Source organism: Centrocercus urophasianus, unplaced genomic scaffold (genome assembly GCF_019232065.1).
Source record: "Centrocercus urophasianus isolate 14NV4802_14NV808 unplaced genomic scaffold, USGS_Curo_1.0 seq_14, whole genome shotgun sequence".
NCBI classification, from domain to species: domain Eukaryota; kingdom Metazoa; phylum Chordata; class Aves; order Galliformes; family Phasianidae; genus Centrocercus; species Centrocercus urophasianus.
Window position 1 is genome coordinate 32,081,614 of NW_024884586.1, and position 22,551 is coordinate 32,104,164.

General features: G+C 44.1%; 2 protein-coding genes across 5 annotated transcripts in view; one reads left to right on the plus strand and one right to left on the minus strand.

The window, feature by feature from the left end:
* Positions 1 to 126: 126 nt before the first annotated feature.
* On the plus strand, positions 127 to 14,801 carry VASH1 (vasohibin 1). Of its 2 annotated transcripts, XR_006167927.1 has the most exons (8): positions 127 to 257; positions 5,075 to 5,163; positions 6,130 to 6,186; positions 7,229 to 7,303; positions 8,298 to 8,679; positions 9,051 to 9,163; positions 9,696 to 9,878; positions 13,115 to 14,801. XR_006167927.1 is itself a non-coding variant. In XM_042813287.1 (7 exons), exons 1-7 carry the CDS (start codon positions 177 to 179, stop codon positions 9,766 to 9,768), a joined length of 870 nt encoding a protein of 289 aa, XP_042669221.1. In that variant the 5' UTR covers positions 127 to 176; the 3' UTR covers positions 9,769 to 14,801. The 2 variants fall into 2 exon arrangements, 1 of the variants encoding a protein (XP_042669221.1); XM_042813287.1 differs by having other exon boundaries at positions 9,696 to 14,801.
* The window catches only part of ANGEL1 (angel homolog 1), an 18,022-nt gene continuing 7,399 nt past the window's right edge, over positions 11,929 to 22,551 (minus strand). For all 3 annotated transcript variants that reach the window (XM_042813286.1, XM_042813284.1, XM_042813285.1), the window contains exons 9-10: positions 22,165 to 22,328; positions 11,929 to 21,316 (exon numbers count right to left, since the gene is read on the minus strand). In XM_042813286.1, the coding sequence (XP_042669220.1) occupies positions 21,147 to 21,316; positions 22,165 to 22,328 (334 nt within the window). In that variant the 3' untranslated portion in view covers positions 11,929 to 21,146. The remainder of the gene's footprint in view (positions 21,317 to 22,164; positions 22,329 to 22,551) is intronic.

A 22,551-nucleotide genomic window follows, 5' to 3' on the forward strand; every position in this document is an offset into this window, starting at 1 on the left:
TGCCGGGGGGCGGTGGGGCCGCGGCCGCCGCCAGGCTCCCCGCGTCCGGCGAAGCGGCGGCGGCGGCGCGGGAGGAGGAGCAGGAGGAGGAGGGCGAGGAGGACCTGCGCGACGGCGGCGTGCCGTTCTTCGTCAACCGCGGCGGGCTGCCGGTGGACGAGCCCACCTGGGAGCGGATGTGGCGGCATGTGGCCAGGATCCACCCCGACGGGGAGCGGGTGGCGGAGCGCATCCGCGGCGCCGCAGATCTGCCCAAGGTGAGGGGCCGCGGGGGTGCCGGCCTTAAGGGCGCGAAGAGGCGAAATGCGAGAGCGGCGGCGCTGGCCCGGCCCTGCGGCTCGGAGCGGTCCTTGTGGCGGGTCCCGAGCTGTGTCCGATCACGGTGCCGGGCTCCGACGAATCGCCCTCCTGACGAGGGGCCGTGCTGGAAAGTAAATGGCCTTCGTGTGCGCGTTGTGTGGGAGGGAGATGGGCCGGCTTAACAGAGTGAGAAGAAGGATGGACGATGGAAAGATGAGAGTTGTACTGGGGAGCCCCTGCACGTGAGAAGTGGGACCGAGGGAGGTGAGGCTTTACATCAGAAGTCAGATTCGGGCACAGTTCGTATAAGGAACTCTTGCACAGGACCATATCTGATGGAAAAGGGACCGTTGATGCCCAAGAATCTCAAGAGGAGCTAGCAAACGTGCACAGACCTTTTTGCTGGTGTAGGGCCAGATTTCTAAGCGTATTCCTGGCCTACCTGCAGAGAACTCAATAAGAAGAGGAAGCAATGGGCATTTTGTGTAGCTTTGGGCCCTACTGAATCATTTACACATGAATCTGGGTGGTTGTTGCTATCTGCTTGCACCTTAACTGGAGAAAAATCCCCCCTTTCCATTGGCATCTTGTGAACAAAAGGCACTGCAAATACTTGGTGTGTCGCTCCGTTGGCCAGTCAGGGGAGTGTTCCCATCATGCTAACAGGAAACTGAAATACAGAAAGATTAGGCATTTTCTTCCTGTGCTTTCTTAGCAAATACTTCATTCCTTGAGAATGAAACTTGAAGTAGGCAAAACTGCACTGTTGCATGGTGTGCATACAGGCAACCTGTACCACTGCCCACGGGGAGCTCCGGGGATGTGTGTGGCCAAAGTTCCTTTTTGCAGTAAGGAGTTACATGGCAGTAACCAGACCAAATTCTAAATCCTAACTGCAGGCCCTATTCTAACCCTGCTAGACTTCTCCTTTTCCTTTCACATTTCCCTGGACTTTGTTCTGAGCCTGAGTGAAAGCTGAAAATGTGTTTCTGATCGGTCAGGGCATGCAGTGCTTAATTTCCTGATCAGAAGGGATGATTTGGTGAGGGAAATGGAAGAAAGAAGTTCACAAACAGGAGTGTGGTGTGCAGGAAGGGAGGGGAATACAGTGCTCAGTCTCTGCTTTCGATCATCATGTGAAGTACTTCTGCTTTTGTTCTCACTTAACGGTCTTTTACAGTTTTAGTGCCAGAGGGTCACAGTCAGGGGATACAAGCAGGATGTGCTCCTCTAGAATAACTGATGAAAGTGGTCTATCCATTATTTGTTGTTGTTTGGTGTCTGCTAGCACCCCTGGGAACCAGAGCTATAAACTCGGCTCAGAGCTGTACAATTTGAAATGCTATGCCCAAGCTCACCAGGGCCTACAGACAAGATGCGGGGATGCAGGAAGCAGCTAGGATGAATGGGCTCTGCTTCCCAGCTCTTCCTCCCCTCTGGGAGTGTGTTTTATCTTTGAGGTTTGCTTGAGATGCATCTTTGTGTCATTAAGTTTCTTTGCATGACTGATGCAACAGATGAGAATTAGGGCAGTGAGCAGCGCAAGCTCCTCTGAAAGGCCAGATACTTTCCATAGGCTGAAAGGCAATTACACCTTTTTAAATGTTGGGAGTCAGACAGTAGTTTGTTCCCTCCCAAATTTTTGCCTTGAAGTATGGCCCATGCTGGGGGAAGTAACTCTTGACAGAGTTGTCCATAAGCTAAACATAATGCCATAAAATGATGACTGCATAAGGCTGTGTCCAGACATTGTGGAAATGTTCACAGATCAGCTGCTGAGGCTGTGTCTTTTGCTGTGGTTTTGTGTTCAGAGATCTCCCCTGGGGCCAAAGGTTTCCTTCTGGTAGGTTTGGAGTATCTATTAAGCAAGCCAGGCCAGGATACAGTTGATTGGCTGTGCATGCAAAGGTTGAGTGTGGCACCATCTCATAGGTTGTTTCCTTTCTAGCTGTAGGTGTGATATTGCTTTGCTTGGACCTTCACAATGGAAATACAAAATGTGCCCTTGCCTCCTTAAGAAAGGCTGAATTACAAATGAAGTAATTATGAGGGCGAAGATGGGAATTATTGCATCTGATGAGCTTGTATGGATAGACAAGAAGAAAATCCAATTTCTTTAGTCAGGCTAATGACTGGGATTGATATTGCTCCTATGCGGCTTACAAAAGGGAAATTAGGGAGGAGCTCAGATAAATAAAAGCACTGTAAGAGAAGCTGTTGCTAAACTAGGCTGGCCAAAAAACATATCCTTGTGACATAGATAAGGCTGGAGCTTTTTGTCTCTCTCCCATCCTTTTTGTCTCATGCACATTATAGCCCACTTGGTATATAAAAATCTGTTGTTCTCTGAATCCTCTTTCTGAAGTCAGGCCCAGTCCTAAGCATACAGCCAGCCTGTCAGCATGCAGGAATCCAAGGGTGGGGTGATGCAGCCCCTCAACACAAGTGATGAGGGACCAAGGATGTGTTCAGTCTGCTAAGCCTGGCAGAGGTATGTGCTCTTGGAAATCTGGGCTCTCTTCCTAGCTCTCTCTCCAGCTTTCAGTACAACTAAAGGGAGAGCAAAATAGATCTGATTTTCTCTTGTTTCTCTTGCAAATTAATTCCTCTTTGCATCCTGGAGGACTGTTAAGACTGCCTACTATTTATAAGCCTTCTGAGATATGCCATGGATAGTGCCAGGTAAGAACAAATTCTTGAGGTCAGAGTGAGATTGAGGAATGGGGACCTTTCTCTTCTCCTTCTCTCTTGCCCCAATACAATGCTGTAGATGTATAAGAAACTGTAGCCCAGTCTGGGCTGGAAGCCCAGATCTGAGAGAAAGTGAGCACACTGTACTTTCATCAGTTTAATTACTTGAGGTGCATGCAGCTCTCTGTGTTAACTAGTCCCCTGCTGAACTGGTTGTCATTACAGTGTGTCAATCCTTTGAGGAAAGGAGCATCCTTAATCTGTGTTATCAACATGGACTTAATCAGTGTTTGGAATGGTAATCCATTCCAAAAGCATGAAAGTCCCCAAGCTGACAAAATGAAACAAAGTGAAATAGTCATATTGTCCTGCTTGTTACCTTTCTGGCTGTTTCTGCCTGGAAATGATATCCTGTGACTCAGTTGTCAGCTCCCAGCATCCAAACTGACTCAGCTTGTGTGGTTCCAGAGATGGCTCCATCCGTGTGCTACTCTCTGGAGCCTTCCCTGCTCCTGCCGTGGCTGAACAAACACAGTTTCACATCTGCTCCTGCTGTGTGTTTCCTGCAAGTGCCTTAGCTTGCTCCAAACAAGGTACAGAAACAAGGCCCATTTCACCATTGGAAATGGTGAAGTGGAACATTCAAGAGATGTTAGGAAAATATGTACCAGTGTCCAAATGATACTATTTTCTTACCTCAAGAAGAAGAGATTGAGATGGGTAGAGACTGAGTTTACCTCAGTGACTGCTTGCTGATGGTAGTTGTAGATAGATTGAAAAACCATATAGTTGCAAGAAGCAAGGACAGTCCCTGGCCACTCAAACATATTGGCACAAGCAGGATGTGGCCATGTGGCAAACCAGGTCAGGGAACTGATCTGACTGAGAACTAGCCGTGCTCACTGGCTCAGCTTTCAGCTGGTGCAGGTGCCTGGCCTGTTTCACTGGTCATTTCTGGCAGCCCAAGGCAGAAGAAGGAGGCATGGAAATGAGTGATTGCAGATACACATGCAGAGGGAGATGAATGGCTCAGCAGTGCTGCTGGATACAAATCTGCTGCCAATAGAGGCAGTTGGTGTGCAGCACAGTGGAAGGCCCCAAGGGAAGATCTGTTTCTGACTCATGCTTTCTTAGGTGGGGGATAGCCCACGTCTGGGGGAATTCTGAGCAGGAACTGAAATGTTAAAAATCAAACTGCTGTGAAAAGCTACAGTCTGGTATCAGATGGGTGTGTGAAAGACATGAGCCATCCTTCAGAGGGAAGATGCTAAATTGTTTCTGTGAGCCTGTCAGTCACACCAAATTTGTGTCTTCTCCATTATATTTGTTGAATGAATATGTCAGGGCTGTCTGCCATCCTGGCTTGCCTGTCCACTGTAGCTGAGCAGACAGGACCTCTTCCCTTCCTTAGACACATTTTCTCAGCTGCTGACAAAGCTGCAGTTATCCCCTGTGGAGCAAATGGAGGGGAAAATTGGACTGGACCCATAAGGCTGAGGCCTTAGAATGGGACAGCAGTCTGAATGGTGAACTTTCGGAAGTCATTCCCTGTGTAATTCAAAACAACAAACACAAAAGGTGGGGAGTCATTATGCTGCCCAGCCTGTGTCCTAGTCAGTGCCAACTCCTCCAAGATTCCAGGAGGTAGTAAAGATTCTTGTAAGCCTTTGCTCCAGTGGCTTTGGGGGAAATTATTTTCAATTTTTACCTCTTTTTCTTTTTTGTTTTGTGCTTTCCAGTTTGCCTACTCAAATGGGCCCAGGCTCCCCTGTGTGATAGTGTTCTTGTCTCACATCTGTCCTTGTCAGTTAATTTCGTCTAATTCTTTGCCTGTTACACTCTCTAACAGTAGGACCCTTAGGGGCATTTTCTCTTGCAGCTCTGTGGTGTTGCTTCTTTAAAACCGTTACCAGTGAATCAGTTACTAGTAAGGGAACAGAGGAGTGTACCTGACATGGTCACTTCAGGCAGCAAAAAGGGGCTGGTTTTAGAGGAACGTGCCTCATGTAGCTGTGTATCACTGAGTTCAAAAGAAGCTGGAGAGGTTTTGAAGTGGTGATTTATGTTCTGTTCCCTGTTTCAGATTCCCATACCAAGTGTGCCTGCGTTCCAGCCATCCACCCCCATCCCTGAGCGCCTGGAAGCCGTACAGCGCTACATCAGGGAGCTTCAGTATCCTTTACTGTTACCTTAGTCACTGATACGATTACCCAGGAAGAAGAAGGAAGCAGATTTTCTTTCTCTACAAAAGAGAAGAGCTCGTTCTGATTTAGCTGGAGAAGAACTGAAGCTTGTTCACTGAGAACAGGAGATTGGGCTTTGGATGATGGTTTGTTTTGCTGCTTTGCTTCTTTTCTGTCGAAGTTACCATCTGATCTTGTTTGCTCCATGGCATGTGTTCAGAGGCCCTTCCCCACCACCCGCACTAACCAGCCCACTGGCTTCATAATCACATTTCTTTTAAAGTGTATATCTAACACCTTGAGAGCAGGGTCTCAGGTGGACTACAGTGTGTTGCCTTTCTGCAGCTGTCTTAAAGGACAGTCAGCCACCCTGCTCTTGTGCATCTGTGGTATCCTGCCCCTTTCTGTTCAGAGCTGTGCCATCCTTGCTATGCTGGATAGCAGGTATGTGCCTTGCAAGCATAGTGTAATCTCAGTGGTGAGACGCAGATCCAGTCCTGACCTCTGCCTCTGCAAAAGGCACAATGGCAGTCTTTTTGGCACCTTTCACCCGTCAAGGACTCTGTGTTTCAGACTGGGTTTCTGCCAGACTAAAAGTAAAGTACCAATAACATTTTAAGGCTCTGTGCAGAAAGGAGCAGACATATCTATCAAACTTTCTCTGCCCTAACTGAAAAAATGAGCAGAGCTTGGTCTGTCAGCACAGAACTTTGGGAAATGAAGTGGAAACCTGTATGTGGTGAGGAGGAAAAGAATTGACAAGAAAGAAAGGGACTAAGCAAGAACTATAAGTGGGAAAGATGTGGAATAGGGAGATGGAAATTTTCTTGCTTTGTTGCTGTATTTGCGAGATCCTGAATTTGCTCTGAGAAATAGTATCATGAAAGTTCTTCGGGCAGGTTTTCTTCAAAACGCTACTTACCAAACTGCCAAGCCCTTAACCTCTTACTTCTAGGTACAATCACACTGGGACACAATTCTTTGAGATTAAGAAGAGCAGACCTCTGACTGGGTAAGTGCCAGCAGCCTCTACCACACTTTATCCTTGCTTTGAAATGTTGGGGCTTTGCTGTTTGTTTGCTGAGCCCCTGACCAAAGTCTAGAAGGCAATCACCATTTTCAGCAGTGAAGCTCCATCCGTCTTTAGTTGACTTTATTGTGTATTGCCTGGGGTATGGCTGAGTAGAGCTGTGTGTAGCCTTTCTCAAGGACAAAGGTTTGTTGTCATGAATCAGTAGATCAAGTAAAATGACAGAATTGTATTTCAGATATGTGCAGATTCTTCGTGTTTCTAATTGCAGTATAACTACATGAACTTGTGATGGATTCTGAAGCTAGGTCCTGCCCTAAACAATCCTTCTAATAGTCAAGCATCTTTATAGGGCTAACTTTATAGTACCTGTGAGTGCCTTTGCAGTATGTATGCTTGCTAAACTTTAGGTGTGTCATACTTTGAAGTAGGAGGAGAATTCTCCCAGCTGCAAACCTTGGAGAAGAACTGTGCCTGATAAGCTTCTGTAGATAAGCTCTCTTGGTCAGCATACTCTCTCAAGACTGCCTTCTTATTATCTGTCTAGTCCACAGGCTTATGGGAACTTGAGTGTCTTGCACTGTAGTCAGTGCAATGTCTCCACAGTATTTACCGAATGTAGAACAATATTGTTTCATGCCATAGAAGAGGCCTTTGCTGTCCTTGAGCCTTATGAGGCGAACACTGCTGGCCCTGGTGCATTGAGATTTCTGCTTCTGGTCATGTCAGTGTCCATCCAGAACTCACTGAGCCAAGTGCTGTGGTCTCCCTGGGAACAAGACATTGTCTTGCAGCATTATTACCATTCACTGTAGGAGCTCCTTGTAAGCAGTGACAATATGTGGAAGAGCGCAGGTTTGGATTTATATCTTCCTAAAACACTCTTCTTTTCCCTATCCTTGATGCGCCTTTGTCTCTCCTGGAAACCCATGTTGCATATACGCTGCAAAAGGGCTGAACTAGCCATACTTGCATAGTGCAAGCCCTCTAACTCTCCTCATCTTTCCCTTGTCCTGCTCCACAGGCTGATGGATCTGGCCAAAGAAATGACCAAAGAGGCCCTGCCAATCAAATGCCTGGAAGCTGTGATCCTGGGAATGTATCCTTTCCTCCCAGAAATGTGCATGCCTGACCATCCTTGAGTTTTCCCCTCTGATGTTTTGAGATTGCTGATAAATGTTGTCACCAAGCCCCACACCCCTGTTTTTCTTCTCCAGTTCTCCCCAAAATCCCTACCAATAAAATCCAAATCCAAGCAATCTTCTGAAATAGTAGAACTAATTCTTCAGAGATGGGGTGCTGCTATGGACTACTTTGGAAGCAAGTAAAAGAGAAAGGACCTAAAGAACATATAAAGGTGGCAAAAATATTAGCTACGGTTAGGTGAGGAGGTCCTTTGTGGATAACATTTTCCCTTACTGCGATGTTGCCTGCATGTGTTCTATGCTAAGATAAATTAGGGATCCTCCCTCCCCAACACCTAATTATGGTGTATGTCACTTCAGTATGATAGCTAGCATTGCTTGTCAAGTTAGGCAGTGCCTTTAATTCTAGGCTTGTGCCTTTTTCAAGAGCTTGCTTTTCCCAGCTATCTCCCAGGCATAGTCTATGCACAGTCTACATCTATAGACTGGACTACAGATTATTGATGCAAATTGACAAAACCACTTGGAGGGGCAGAGATGGCAAGTGGCTCAGAAGTGTGGTCTGAGTACTGAAGGATCCTCAGTTTCTATGTGAAATAATAGTGAAACAGATTAAATCAAGCTGATGAACAATGCTTCAGCATTGCAGCTTGAAACTATGCAATACAGTACACTAAATGTGTTGGCGTTGCAACTTCTGCATCACAAAACTGTCTGGAAATGAGCTCCTTTTTGTTGACCGCCTTGGTGAAAAGGCCAAGTCTGGTTTCCTCATCAGTAGGGCAACTTGCAGTGAGCTGGCCTGTTGATCTGAAGAACAAACCCCATCAGTGTGATACCTGAATGACTAAGGGTGCTAAGCAGGTTGGGAGGGTTTGAAGCAAGAAGGAAGTAGCTTGCCGAGCAACTGGCATCACTGGTTGTTTCCTGAATAGTGGCTGCTGTTAGTTACCTCACCAACAACATGACTACGCTGGACCGTTTCCCCATCAGCTTCAAAACCCACTTCTCAGGGAACTACTTCCGACACATCGTGCTGGGGGTGAACTTCGGAGGCCGCTATGGGGCACTGGGCATCAGCCGACGCGAAGAGCTCATGTACAAAGCGCCCGTCTTCCGCACACTGAGTGAACTCATTTTTGACTTCGAGGAGGCGTATCGCCGCTGCTGGCACACGCTCAAAAAGGTGAAGCTGGGGCACTGTGTATCCCATGACCCACACAGTGTGGAGCAGATTGAGTGGAAGCATTCCATCCTGGATCTAGACAAGCTGAGCCGGGAAGACTTCCGCAAAGAGCTTGAGAGACACGCCCGTGACATGAGGCTCAAGGTGAGCAGACAGCACGGAGCAGTAGTAGTTTGCAGCATCCACTGCCTTGCCCAGCCTATGGCATGTTGGGGGAATTAGAGTGGTGATGGAGTGGAGTGTGAATTGGCTACTCTGCTTTGTGATTAGGCTGGTCCCATAATGGACACGCAGGCAGTACTGCAGTTGTGATTACATTGGACTGTATACATTCCTTGGACCCATAGCAGTGATTGTGGTTTGTTTTCTGGCTTTTGTATTTTTGGTTCACTTATCTTGCTTTTTTGTCTCTTATCCCCGTTTAATTAATAGTTCTTCAGCTTTGCGTTTTCTGGCTACTACTAGTATAGTTTTCTGCTCATGCTACTCTCTTTTTTGTTTGTTTGTTTTGGCAGATTGGCAAAGGAACAGGGCCACCGTCTCCCACCAAGGACAGAAAGAAAGATGTTTCCTCCCCACAAAGAGGTCAGGCCAGTCCTCATCGCCGCAACAGCCGTGGGGACCGACGGTGAGTGGGGCTTCTGGCCAGAAGGCCTACCTTGTGCATCTCTGGTTTGCTTGTTTGACAGACTCTTCCTTGCTTTTATTTTTTTATTATTATTATTTTTTATCCTTCTGATTTGTTACTGGGGCTTTGGTTTTTGTTTGGTTGCTTTTGTTTTGTTTTTGATGTTTAGGTGGGGAGGAGGGAGGCTGCTTAAACAGTCAGTGATCTTGGTGCCTGGTACTTGCCTAGGAGTCTCAGTTTTGATATCTCACAAACCTGTGCCCAAAGAGATTCTGCTTACTGGTCAGTGGGACTGTTTTCATCAAAGTGATCTGGGATACCACTGTAGACTTCCTATTCTTCCTAACTTGTGTTCTCTTCCTGTGGAGACTGCCAAGAGAGTTGGTGAAAGTTATCAAAAAATCATGCCTTCAGCCACATAGGTTAACTGTGAAGCTTTCCTATATGCTTCTTCTGTGCTAGCATCTGTACATGCGGGCTCTCCTAACCAGAAAAACGATTCCTGAATAGTTCTTACCCTTTCTACACACAGGCCATCTGGTGAGAAGAAGCCTGCTGACTCCAAAGCCATGCCAGATCTCAATGGGTACCAAATCCGGGTGTGAAAAGGCTCTACAGACTTCTTGCTGGCCACAGCTGGGACCTGGATCCACTTGCTGCAATTCCGACAAAGGGGACAGGGGAGCGGGAATGGAACAGAGTGCTGGTCTTACAGGTACCTTCTAGTGGGACAGTCCCAGAACTGGATCCCATAGGTCCCAAAGGGTTCACCTGCCTGTTTCTGGAAGAGGTGTCCATCTTAACTCACTGAAATAAGTATTTTTTTAAAAAGAAATAAGAAGTTCGGTACATCTGTGAGAGTGTGCTGCAGGGACAGTAGGAAGTGAGTGGGATCAGTGGACTTGTCAATTTTTTGAGTTGACAGCACATAAGATTAAGCATCTCTTCAACAGTACTTCTTCCCTATCTGCACACAAGTCTTGAGCCTATGCAGAGCAGAGGAAGGAGTGATGCTGGAATGAGATGACCCCACATCTTGTGCAAAAACTCCTGGTTTTGTCATTCTGAAAGCAATGCTCTTGTGAGAGGGCATAATTTTCTCAGCCCAATTTATTATTGATCATGTAAGGGCCTCATCTTCATCTGGGGAAATTGTATCTTATATGTTTAATCCTATTTCAATACATTTCATTTGCTCTGAGGGAGTAGACAGATAATAATCTTAAGTCATTGTGACTCTGAGGAGCTGCTGCAGCATGTCCTTTTTGTGGTGAAGTGGGTCGAGATATGGCCAAGCCATTGCCATGTGAAAGCAGGCACAGAAACATCCATCATCCCAGCAGGGGAGGCTGGGACTGGCTGGCAGCCTGAACTTTAAGTCATCTCTTCATCAGTCTTACTATTAACTTGTAGCGACTGCTAAATTGAAAGCTTATGGAAGGCATTTCAGTCACTGAAGTGTAAGTTTTAAGATAAAATACCTAAAGAAGAATTTATTGATCTGAACAGGTTTTGCAAGCGTTTTTCCTTTCCACATAGATCATGCTTCTCCCTCACTGATACTAGTGCTAGTCATAGGCACCTGTTGGGAGGAAGCCCTGCTCATTGAGGTTGTAGGTGCTTTCCTACCAGTTCAGCATCAAGCTTCCTGAAAGTTGTTTCCCATCCCAGTCCTGGAGCTGTGCTTGTGTTCTGGCTCATTGGAGAGCTGCAGTATTTAACAGCACCACTTAAGCAAACCTTCCCCCAAGGGTCAGGCTGGACCTGGTTATAGCTTTGACTGGATTGTTTACTGCTGATTACGCTGTGTAACGCTTGTCAGAAATCAGGAGTGTTGTCAGGTCTCTCTTAGACGTCTAAGACATGGAAACTGGAGTTGGCATAAATCAGAACAGTGTGGCATTGCAGTGATATGGTACACTGATCTGGGGATGCAAAATTTGTGCCTGAGAATTGCAGTGTCCTGGAAAGAAACTGAGACCCATTTTACAACAAAACTGACAAGGAGCTAAGCTTCTGAAGTACTAAGTATATAACTTAGAACTGGGCTTATGCTTTCCTGCGGACTCATTAGAACCATGATGGAGCTCAGCTCCATCAGGGCTTTTTTTGTTGCAGGATAGTTGTGCCACACTCATAAGCAGTGCTATTCTGGTGGCAGAGAATGGGTTCTTATCCCCAAACAAATCAGATCTTCTGCCAAGTTAAAGCAGTGTTAATCCTCAAAGCACCACCCACAAGCGATTTAACTCAGGCCTTACAGGTTCCTAATTGTACATCCTTAACTGTGATGTAACTTGCCAGGCGCTACATCCATACCATGCAGTTTGTCTTTCTGAACTCTCTTAGTTGTCTGTACTTTTCTGCTCTGCTGCATCACCAAGAGGACAGTACACGGGGCGGTGGCATAACCTGCTGCTGATTCAAGATAAGGTTATTGCAGAAGAGGATATTTGTTTCCACACTGCAGTGCAACACCTGCCCCCTTCCTTGCATTCCAGCTGTATGCAACAACTTAAAAATAGATGGCAATAGCAAGCCAAGCAGCCTGTTGAATCCACCCTCTGTTCACTCCTATGGCTGTAAATTAACGTATTTAGCATCTGAGTGCTAACAATCATATTAGCTGTAAAGGTACCACGGATAACTGTAAATAACATGGATCATTTGGAAGCCAAAAACTGCCTTTGCCTACTGTTTGCTATGCAACAGACTGAAAGTTCAGGTGCCACTGTGAATTATATAATAAACACAAGCAGCAGTCATCAAAGGAAACTGAATGTCAGGTTTTATTAAAGCAGAAGAAATCCAGGAAAAAAACCTAAGTCGCATGAAACTAGGATGCATCCAAACCATGACTCTGGTTGGCAAGTTAGATTACTCAGAATAACTGGAGAGCTTGAGAATAATTAGGAGCTTCATAAAGAGCACATTTAATAGCTGGACAGACCTGAGTTTTTTTTTAGCTGGAGAGAAGGGGAAGTGCATTGGGTGGGAGAAAACTTCAGGAAAGATGTGGTAAGTGAAGGGGTGAGCTGCATGCTAATGATGTTTTCTTAAGTGGTGAGCAAAAGGGATGCTAAGCAGTGTTAGATCACCAGGGCAGAATGGCTAAAAACAAAATGCTTTGTTTGACCCATTAATTAAGCACTTTCCTGCAGGATGTAACTGAGGCCAATAGTTAGAAAACCAAGGAAGTGGATGTTTAAAGAATGAATGACAGGTGGAGTTCAAGGTCTCTTAATCCTCATCCTTGAGAGCACTCACCAGCTGTAGCCAGAGACAATATCCTCTTTTAAGATTTAGTTGCACAATTATGTACGTTAGGAGTCATTTAATTCTTCTTATGTATCTAGTATCCACGACTCCTTAGGATGGGCACAGGAACAGACACTAGGGGTTACTATTTCAAGCCACCTTCTGTTTCTCTGTGTGGAAGAAGCCCTGCCTTTTGCTCTGTATTCCAATTCAACAGAGTGCAATGAAAGGGAAAATGACCAATTTTCCCCTTCTTGCTCTGCTCTTGTTCCCTATAGTCTCTATTACAAGATGAATCACATCAATATGAAGTTTAGCTTCCTTGCTAACAAACAAGACAGCTGTCCCGTGACACAGAGGATTAGTGCAACCCAGACTTATGCCCTAAGAAACTTGAGGCCACAATTTAAAATGAACCCTGCTTCTGCACTTCAGCTCCCTCATCCAGCTACTCTGGCTTCTGCTCTGTCTGCCTTTATCTGTTAAAAAAAGGCTAGAGGTGAGTCTTTGTCACAGTTCTGCAGCCTTTACAACTGCAGGAAAGGAATGCAAACAAGGATGTAGGGTGTAACTTGTACTCCTTAGTGCCTGCTGAATAAAAACATGGCTCTTGAGGAGTCCTATTAATTATTTAATGTTACATATTAACATGATTGTTCATTTAGCTCTGGGGTATAAATCTTCACTATTCAGTAGGTCCTCTCTGATGTCTGTTCTGCATACGAGTCCTTGTGAATCCTGTGGAACTGCTTCCAATACAGAGATTGGATGGATAGATACTGCCTACGTTGTATGTGAAGTCCAGGTCAGCTTTGAAAGATGTGACTGGAACAAATGCTGACCTACTACTGGCAAAACTATCTTAAATATAATGCAAACCTTGAAATGAGGAGATATTCATATTTTTATGTAGAGAAGTCCCTTTGACAGCTAGCCAATTGCAATTTTTTTTCATGGATAAAAGCATCAGTGAGCAAAACCAAGAACTTTCTGCCATGGTGTCACTCAGCATCATATACTGAGAAGTGGGATCAAGTCTTCATCAGTCTGTGACACACTGGCCTTTGTTTTTTTTGTTGTTGTTGTTTGTTTGTTTTTAACTTTTAAAATGTGAAAAGCTAAACAAGTCTTTAGAAACTTAAGATATGTTAGCAAGTGTTTTAGCTGGGAGTGGAGTGTTTTTATTCAGTTGACTATGACTATTTTACCTGTGTGCCACTGTATGGGTCAGTACAAAGTATGCTTGGATGCCTACTAGAATAAATGACTCCAGAACTGTGGTTGGAACATAGTTTGTGATCATACAGTAGTGTGTTACTGTTATCAGATGTTTAACGTGGGGGTTTTTTTAATTATTTTTTAAGTATTTCAGGTGGAAGCCTTAATCAGGTGCCTATCCCTTAAGGTGGGCTCACATGATGTTGTACAGACTGAAACGTAACTGTCCTTAAACTGCAGTTTAAGAAACTATAACTAACAGAAGAATCCTATTGTTGCCAAAAGGCAGGTCTGGATCAGATGCGCCTTACCCTGCTCAAGTGGTTCTCAAGAATTACTTCAGGAGGCTGGTTGCTTTAACCACTTGCTTCTTCTAAATTAAGTATTTCAAGTGGGGTCCTGATAATCAGGTGCTAAATATAAGCAGGATGGGCCTGTGTCCCATGTGTACTGTGCAAGTCTGGCTGAAATAATACCATGTATTCTAGTTGTCTTGCACTGTTGTCCTATTAATATTAAGACCTGTATTATGGAGTTAATAACTGAACCTATGGAAGCAAGTTGTATCCTAGCTTGGTTTTTGCTTTGCCAGAGCGAGGTGGAGATGGTTCCTCTACAGCTAAGCTGAACTCCTAAGGGAATTTAATATTTTTTGTCTGTTTTCCAAGCAGGTGTTTACTTGTATCACAAGCACTCTCCTTCAGTGGTGCCCTGGCTCTGTCCGCTCACAAGCAATTCAATTAGGCCGAGAAGGGGACTGAATCCCCATGATCTCTGCAGAGCAGAGCATCTCCCTCCAGGCCAGGGTTGAGTTGGTGCTAGTGGGGCCACAGTGGTCCCCTTCCATGCACATCACTGTTCCACTCTAGCATAGGATAGGGCATTCCAAAACCATTTACATCTCTACCTATCACTGATACAGATCAGAACTAATGAAAAAATGGAAGGTTTCTTTCTTTAAGAATCATATCATGTGTGTCTTTTTGTAATTAATTGGTGTAGTTCTGTGTCTTTATGTAGCCAGCACAGAACTCTTATTTAGAGTTAGTTCTTACTGCACTTCCATAGCCCTCATGTTGATGATTCTTCCTGCTTCCTTTGACACTTAAGACAATAAAACTGCCTCTGTACTGCTGTCAGCTTGTACAGAGATAAAACGGTGTCTGTGCTGTCTTTTTTTCTGATTTAAACTTCCCCTTTGTCAGTTAGTTGAGAAGTCAAAACCACAACACTGAGTGATGGTATCAGACAAATTATGTATAGATGTCCTACACTTTTGCAGTTTCATGGAAAAAAGCCATAGAAGGACCTTCATTCTTCATCAAGCATCTGAAGGGTAAGTATGTTTGTACACAAAGGCAGCTGCCAGACAGCAAGAAGTTTTTCTGTGGCTGTGTGGCAAAGGCTTAAACTCATATTCTTCTTCTAAGCTGCCATCTGCAAGGCTGCACAAATAAAGTTAGTGGATGAGGCAGGAGAAATTTTAGACTTGAGTCAATATTCTAAGAGTTAACGCAAGCCTCTGCTTGCTCTATTTTACTCTTCAACATATGATCAAGCTTCCCTTCCTGGCCAGAAAAGCAATTCTGTTTAAGCACTGTAGTTTAGTGGCCTTCCAGACTAATGACCTCACCAGGGCTTCTCAGACAAATTCTGGGTTAATAAAGGACAGTCAGCTGCAACATTCAGTACATTTCCCCAGCAAGTGGGATCCAACTTTATTCAGGCTATCATCTTTCAGGCATAGCATATCCCTTCTCTAGGGAAATGAGTAATAAAAATGTAGGCGAGCAAGCTTACAGTATATGCAACTGCAGAAGAAGGCAATAAACATCCTCTACCCTGTCACTCCAAAGCATGGCACACGCAGTAGTCTCTCTCAGCTAAGTTAATTATACAAACAGTTTCTGTCTCAAGGAGAAGTAATTGCATGGTACCTCATAGGTGGTGTGAACAGACAAGAGAAAGTAATCAAATCATAAGACTTTATAGTCTGTGTCTGAGCTCAGAAGATGACAAACTTCAGTGGCAGCAGAAAGGTTCTTGTTCCATGCTCTGTTATTGATCTTTAGGCATTTAATAATAGCAAAAAATAATTAAGCACTGCAACTTCTATACACCTCTACTTCAGATCCTTGTGAGACTTGCTGCTAACTCTTTTATCAGGCTGTCCCCCAATAAGACAGTTCCTGCAATTCTAGGTTCTTAAATTAGAGATTATACTACTTGGACATCAGTGAAAAACCTTTGTTGGGAAAAGCAGCTAAAAGCACTAATTAAAAATAATAAAACACCATCACCAAAAAGCACTGCCATCTAATATGCTGAGAAGCCCAAGACTGCAAAATTTAAGGATCTCACATGCACAGAAGCATGTAGAAACCCATGAAAAAGCAGAAATAAGCTCAGAAGGACCACATGTACAAGGAGTACAGGATTATGGAAAGGTGTATGACATACTTTGGCTAAGAGGCCATTACAAACTTCAATTAATTTAGTTAAGTTGGATTTCCTGGTTTGTATTTTCATTTTGGCAGTGACTTTCATCTTAATTCCAATAAACTGTTGACACCTACATGGGTGTGTTTTTTTGTTTTTTTGTTTTTTGGTTTTGTTTTGGTTTTTTGTTTGTTTTTTTGTGGTGGTGGTGGGCTGCATTCAATTCCCAGTTCAGGAGCAGCTGCTAAAAGTGGTCAGTAAATGAATAAAATTAAGACTGCTGGAGAAAGCAGCAGACTATCAATGCAGACTTAAAAAAAAACCAACAACAAGGCTTCATGCTAAGTCTTTTTTGTGTGTAAAAGGAAAGACTGGATGGAACAAATACATCTTTTGTTCTAGTGCATGCCAACTTCTAGTTCAGTTTTTCACTCATTGCCACCTCAGCACCTTGAAAGTTGCTGTGTTTGTGTAACCACAGTTAGGAAAAATTTTCCAGCTCCACTATACAGCATTCCTATTCCCTTAGAGCACAGGAATGTGCAGGCTAGATATGAAGTAAACAAATAAAAGAGAAAAGACCTTCAAGACTAGATATTTTCAGTGGAAAGTGGCAGAAAGCTCACGTTAGCAGAAGCCAAGCTCACACAACTGACAAAAGCAAGGAACTTGAAAAATGCTGGCTGGTCAGGCAGGTGTCTGTTATTGTTACAGCAGGTGAGTTGTCTTACAGAAACTCAGCACCAAACTTTGAAACATCATGCAGTACTGCCAGTGGCAGCCAGCATCCACCTTCTGCATCTCAGTGACAGCGCTATGAAAAACACCACGACCCGGGCAGCTACAGTCAGGTACGGACAGCAGTTCAATTAACCTGCACAACAGGAAGCCTAATGAAAGGATCAGTATTTGGATGAACGCTGACTGTCTGCAAAGTCCTAACAGTACATACAGCAAACATTCATTAGTAAGGTGGTAAAAACCGGGAGGAGAAATTGCACTCTAGCAGAGCTCTGATCTGCAAGGTGCTAACTAAGAACATCATTCAGAATCAGTAGGAGCACAAAGCATGCCTTGATCTGTCCTTAAAAGAGCATCTCTAGGATGCTCAACTTTTCTCAGGTCTTCTAGAAGATTCTTTAAAGGAAAGGAATGAAGGCCCTGTTTTCCCGTGCCTTACAAAGAGGGTTGCATACAGGGCACTAACAGTAAGTCTTGGTTTTTTTTGTTTTTACAACAAGAGTTACTCCTATCTAAGTGTTGGCTTCAGAGCTCCCACTCCTCCCACTAAACTCTTCAGATAAGGGGTGAGGAAGCCACTTACAGCTTGACACTATTAAAATACTCAGAGTTTAATATGACTTAGCCCCAAATAATTCTCCCATAGCTTCTAAGTGAAAAAAATACTGCTCAAGAAAATAAACATCAGTAACTTTAAAAGATAATTGGATCTTACATCCAATGTCATGGGAAAACAGCTGTTGGAAAGATACCTCATAAGAAAAAGACACAGAAAAAGAAGGCCTCAAGCAGGAGCCAAGGTTCATTTTCTGACAAAAAGACAGAAATTAGAGAAATTATACTGTGTATATTACTCCTCCTATCCCATATGTTTTGGAAGAACTGATCACAAAGGGAATCTTCCTAAAGTGATAAACTTAAGACCAAGAAAGAGAAGTCCAATTTCTATCTAAATGGCAAAATTAAATATGGCCTAGCAGCTGTGGTGCAACCTAAGCTGTTGTTAAATCTGTGTTTGCCTCTACAGCTGCATGTTCGTGCAGCTTAGGACATAACAGATATTTACACACGCTGCCAGTGATCTCTGGCTCCCCTTTCCATAAGTACCAACCTCCCTGAGCTCTACATCACTACCACAAAGATGACATCGGTAGTTCACTTCCTTCTTCTGGCTATAGCAGATATTAATGTTCCACTTTCATAGCCATTTCCAGGCTTCTCTGTATCAGAAAACTATGTAAATGACAACTAGTTACACGCTTCAGTCAAGAAACAGTGTTAAGAGCTACATCTGGAATCCTAATTCTGCTTCCCATCACAAGTTGCTGATTACCACAGTCCCTTATTATATCACTATGTGATATTCTCAAAGCATCAGAGAATACATTGTTTTCCCCTACAACTATACAATAGTTGCTGTGTTAGTGGCAGGGACTATTTCCATCTATCCCATCTACAAACTTTGCCTCCAACATCAAGAGGCATTCAAAGGTCTCCAGATCCATTTGATGTTAATTCTGAATTGCTCTAGAACAGAAGTTTTTCTTTCCTGAAACAGGTCAAGTCTGCAGGAGTCTACACCAGAGCTTTAGGAACAGTGATCAAAACAACACAACAATCAACTATTAGAGCTGCATTTCTGAAACAGTTCAATCTATGAATGCCCAAGAAAATGTGTGAGCCAAGGCTTTGCGAGATGCAGGATACTGGTGGCCTTCCAACCTTCAGAGAGAAGCAGGAGATTTTTGGGCATCGTCCGAGGGTTTCTAAGCACTTGACTCTATATCCACAGTGTTTAGCAAATTAATTATTTCAAGTCCATACCATACAATTTCACATATACTGAAAAACAAAGTGTTAGACTGACCTGTGAAACCAATTTTCCAGCAAAACAGCTGGAACTTAAAGCCTCCCTGAGAGATGTATTCATGCAAGTTACCCAAAAGAAAAGTCAAGTCTTTGGTTTGAATGAAATAGAAGAAGTATCTGTGATGTTGAAACTCAGCTACATCACAGGAGTGTCAAGGTGCTTGGGCAACCAGCTCACCCGACAGGGAACTGTGCACATCTCTTGGGTCTGAGTGGAAAGTGGCAGAGGGTCAGGAGGACTTTGACACACACACACACACACACACACACACACACACACACACACACCCCTATCACTAACAGGCTATCGAACTGGGCCAGCAGTTACAACCAAAGCCAACAGTCACAGTGTTAAGTGACAGCCCTACCTGTCACAGTGTTATTTGTTTTGCTTTTGGCCAGTTGTTTTTAAACATTCAATGTCTCAAGTTTTCCTTCACAAGGTTACCAGCTGGTGGGAGTCATCTGCAACCAGACTGCTATCTGGCAACATACAAACAGCCTGGCAGAAAAATAAAGCTCTCAGTTGCACAGATTTCTGTTTTCTCTTCCCCTTGCTCAAATAAAACCAATTATAAAATCAGAGAGTACTTGAAGAAATTAAAGCAACTCTCAGAAAAAACATCCACAGAAATACACAGCTCAGCATCCCTCCCCAATTACAAACACCAGCACCACACCAGAACCATTAACACTGAAATTTCTGATGATCAAAGCTGCAGACTTATTTACCTCCAGATTCCTGTTCACTGTGCAGACTCTCACATGTAGTATCCAAGCTGGGGTAGCAAAAGCCGTCCACACATCACCAGGCAAATACAAACCATGCAGCAGGGGCAAGAAGGGGATGCAGAGTTCTTAAGAATTGTATGGGAACAGAACAGAGCACACGGCCCACATCTTTTGTACAGTTCACAGAAATAAGCTCTAAAGGATCAACAGTATTTGCTTTCTTGGAAAGAGGGGAATGGTTCCCGAAACCATTCTGCAAGATAAACCCTGATGCCAAATAGACCTCGGGGATGTGAGGATATGATGGGAGACAACAGCTAGGCACACTTACCCCTGCCCTTTATTTTCATTGCTACTATTTTGTGTAGCTAACCCACATTCTCCTCTTTCACATCCCAGCCAGCAAAGCCTTGCTGAGCAACTCCTCTAAGGGTTCAGCTGCCAGAAGCACAAGGTGCTGCAGTTACTTTGCATTTTTCATTAAATTAGAAAAAATTTATTTTTCAATAAAGAAAGTAACATTTAGAATATGAAAATCCCCCAGTATAACACAGAAAGAGCAAATGATATTTCAAGCCTTTTCATACCCTCTCAAAAATCCTGAGGCAGGACAAGACTTCTGTGCCTCATTTGCGAACAGAAGGTTAAAAATATTTGTCCCATATTGCTTTCCTCACTCACAGCAAAGCTGAGCACCAAAAATCAGACTAAACAAGGCAATCTGCCTCAGGACCAGGTACAGTTTGGGGTTTTTTTGTACTGTACAAGCTGAGAAAACTACATTAAGGTGATACCAAGAGACTGACAATCCTGCCTCCAAGGAAACAGCATCTGTTCAGAGACAAGAGCCAGTCCAATGGGTCCTACCTACCTAAGCATGGCTAGCTCCAGAAAGCCCATAGCCTGCCCAGCAGGCTGCTACCAGTTGGCTCTCTGTCCCCTGAGAGGTAAAACAGAATTTAGAAGACACAGAGGAAGGTAGGGGCATTTACAATACGTTCAACTGTCTCGTTTGATGTTTCTGCTTCCTCTAACACATTTTCAATTTTTATCTCTCTTTTGAGAGCCTCCAGAGATACAGCCTCTGGAGTTGTCACGCTTTACCTTGTTTTTCTTCACCTGACATTCACTGGGATGACCTTGTTGAAATTACTCAACTACACAAGCTCTTCTGCCAGCAATACAGCCCTTACCATTATTAAGAAAAACCCATTTCTAAGCAGTTAGCAGATCCACTCTCAAAAGAAGCATCACATTCCTAAAGACCATGCTTCATATACCTATCATTCAGAAATTGAAAGAAACATTGTTTTGGTGCAAAAGAATATTGGTGTACATATGCCCTGCTGCTTGGTAGCCAGAAGCAGACAGCAATCCATCTGTATTTCCCAGGTCCTTGAAGACCTTACCAAGGAACAAACATGGGAGCAAGGTTGGTTCCTGCAGCACTAAAACATTTGCTAAATTAAGCTGTGGAACAAGGATCCCTTTAGGAGATGATAATGCCTGAACACAACTGTGCAGAAACACAGATTTGCAGAGACCCACAAAATACCAACAGAAAGGGCTCCAACTGACTCATCTGTATTTTTGTGAGGGCCTGAGGGCAGAAAGGGACTCTTCGGGCATGTCAAATAACAGAGTTTTCTTGCAAGCTGGTTGTAAATCCAGAGTCTGAAACAGCTATATTCAGAATATATTTTCTTTAGGCAAAGGGGAACCAACACTAACCCTCTCCGAGGCTGGAGATCTCCAAGCCAAAGCTAGCCAGCAAGCAGAGATGATCAGATGAACAAAATGGATTTGGTAAGCCATTTGCCAGCAACAGGACGTCTTCAGAGAGAAGGGAAAGGCGGCCAAGCAGCTTTAGGTCTCCATCTTGGTACAGCCTGCGACCTGATAAAGTGGAAGGAAACAGCAGCTGTAGACTGATGCTGCAGGTAATCTCTACAGACTTGCAGAAAGATGCTTGTCAGTGGTTTCCAATCCTTTCCCTGATGAAGAAAGACAACCTGCACAAACACTGAATGCACTTTTGAGCCTGGATATGAAAGCAGTGAGCATCCTATAATGCTGCAGTTCAATGGTTTTGTGTTTGCAGGCACAAAAAATCCAGTATATGCTAAATTCACAAGGTAGTTGTTTACAGTGGAATGAAAGGAACTTCCCGTAAGTCCTGAAGATAGTTTCAAATTCCCCATTGAGCAGGAATTAATTTTTTTCGTTTCTAACCTCCTCCCCAAAGCTGATCCTGATATAATCCAAAACCAGTTCCAAGGCAGTTCCTGGATGCATTTACATGCAGTCTTCCATCATCCTAACTCCCATTCCAGGTAGTAGAGATGTGCTGGCATTTTAACAAGAGTCACCTCCTTCAAAGGAGGACGTGTGGTCTCAGTCAGATCTAAAGTCCAAGCCTTGAACTAAGGACTCAGCACTGCTTATTACCAGGAGCACAAATAGTTAAGCAAAGGAAGAAGAATGTATTCTGCTCTGGCTTCCTTGGAAGTCTATATGAACCTTACCTGAGCAGCTTCAGTTTTTCCAAAAGGAAGACAAACACCATCTTCTCAAGATATCTGAGCATATGTTGCTTCTGCTTTGTGCATCACCTCAGTCAAAGTTACACCCTATATATCTACTCCAGATTATTAAAATGCTCTATCCACCACAGAGCTAAACTATGTTACACCTCACAGCCCTCTTCCAACACCACAGGACAAACCCTGCACTGGCACACTCACCTCCTCTGTTTCCATTCATCACAGGCTCTGCTGAGTAGAAGATATAATCAACAGTGGCACCAAGCCCCATGGGCATGGTTGTGACCTCTGGGCGTCCCCTCTGTGGCAGGAAATGGCTGTAGACAGAGGTCAGGTTGAGGCCGTGCCGGATAACACCTGCAGACCTGCAAGTGAACAGCCAGAACTTACCAAGAAAGGAAACAGGATGATGCAGTGTTCAGTGTTGCAGTACAAAGCTCAAAGTCCCCATGCTGATGTCACAGGTGAAGTTGGAAGTTCCCTTACTGATACAACTCTCCAAACTGTTTCTGAGTTTGCAAACACGTACACAGAAAGACAGTTGGAATTATGTACTCCTCTTGCACAAAGCAGACCACGAGCTTACCT

What these genes read in the sequence shown, in the direction of transcription:
- VASH1 (XM_042813287.1), top strand. Translation starts at nt 177, where the DNA reads ATGTGGCGGCATGTGGCCAGGATCCACCCCGACGGGGAGCGGGTGGCG. An exon ending in CGCTACATCAGGGAGCTTCA is followed by an intron (nt 5,164 to 6,129) that starts GTATCCTTTACT and finishes TCTTACTTCTAG; the next exon opens with GTACAATCACACTGGGACAC. An exon ending in GAAGCTGTGATCCTGGGAAT is followed by an intron (nt 7,304 to 8,297) that starts GTATCCTTTCCT and finishes GGCTGCTGTTAG; the next exon opens with TTACCTCACCAACAACATGA.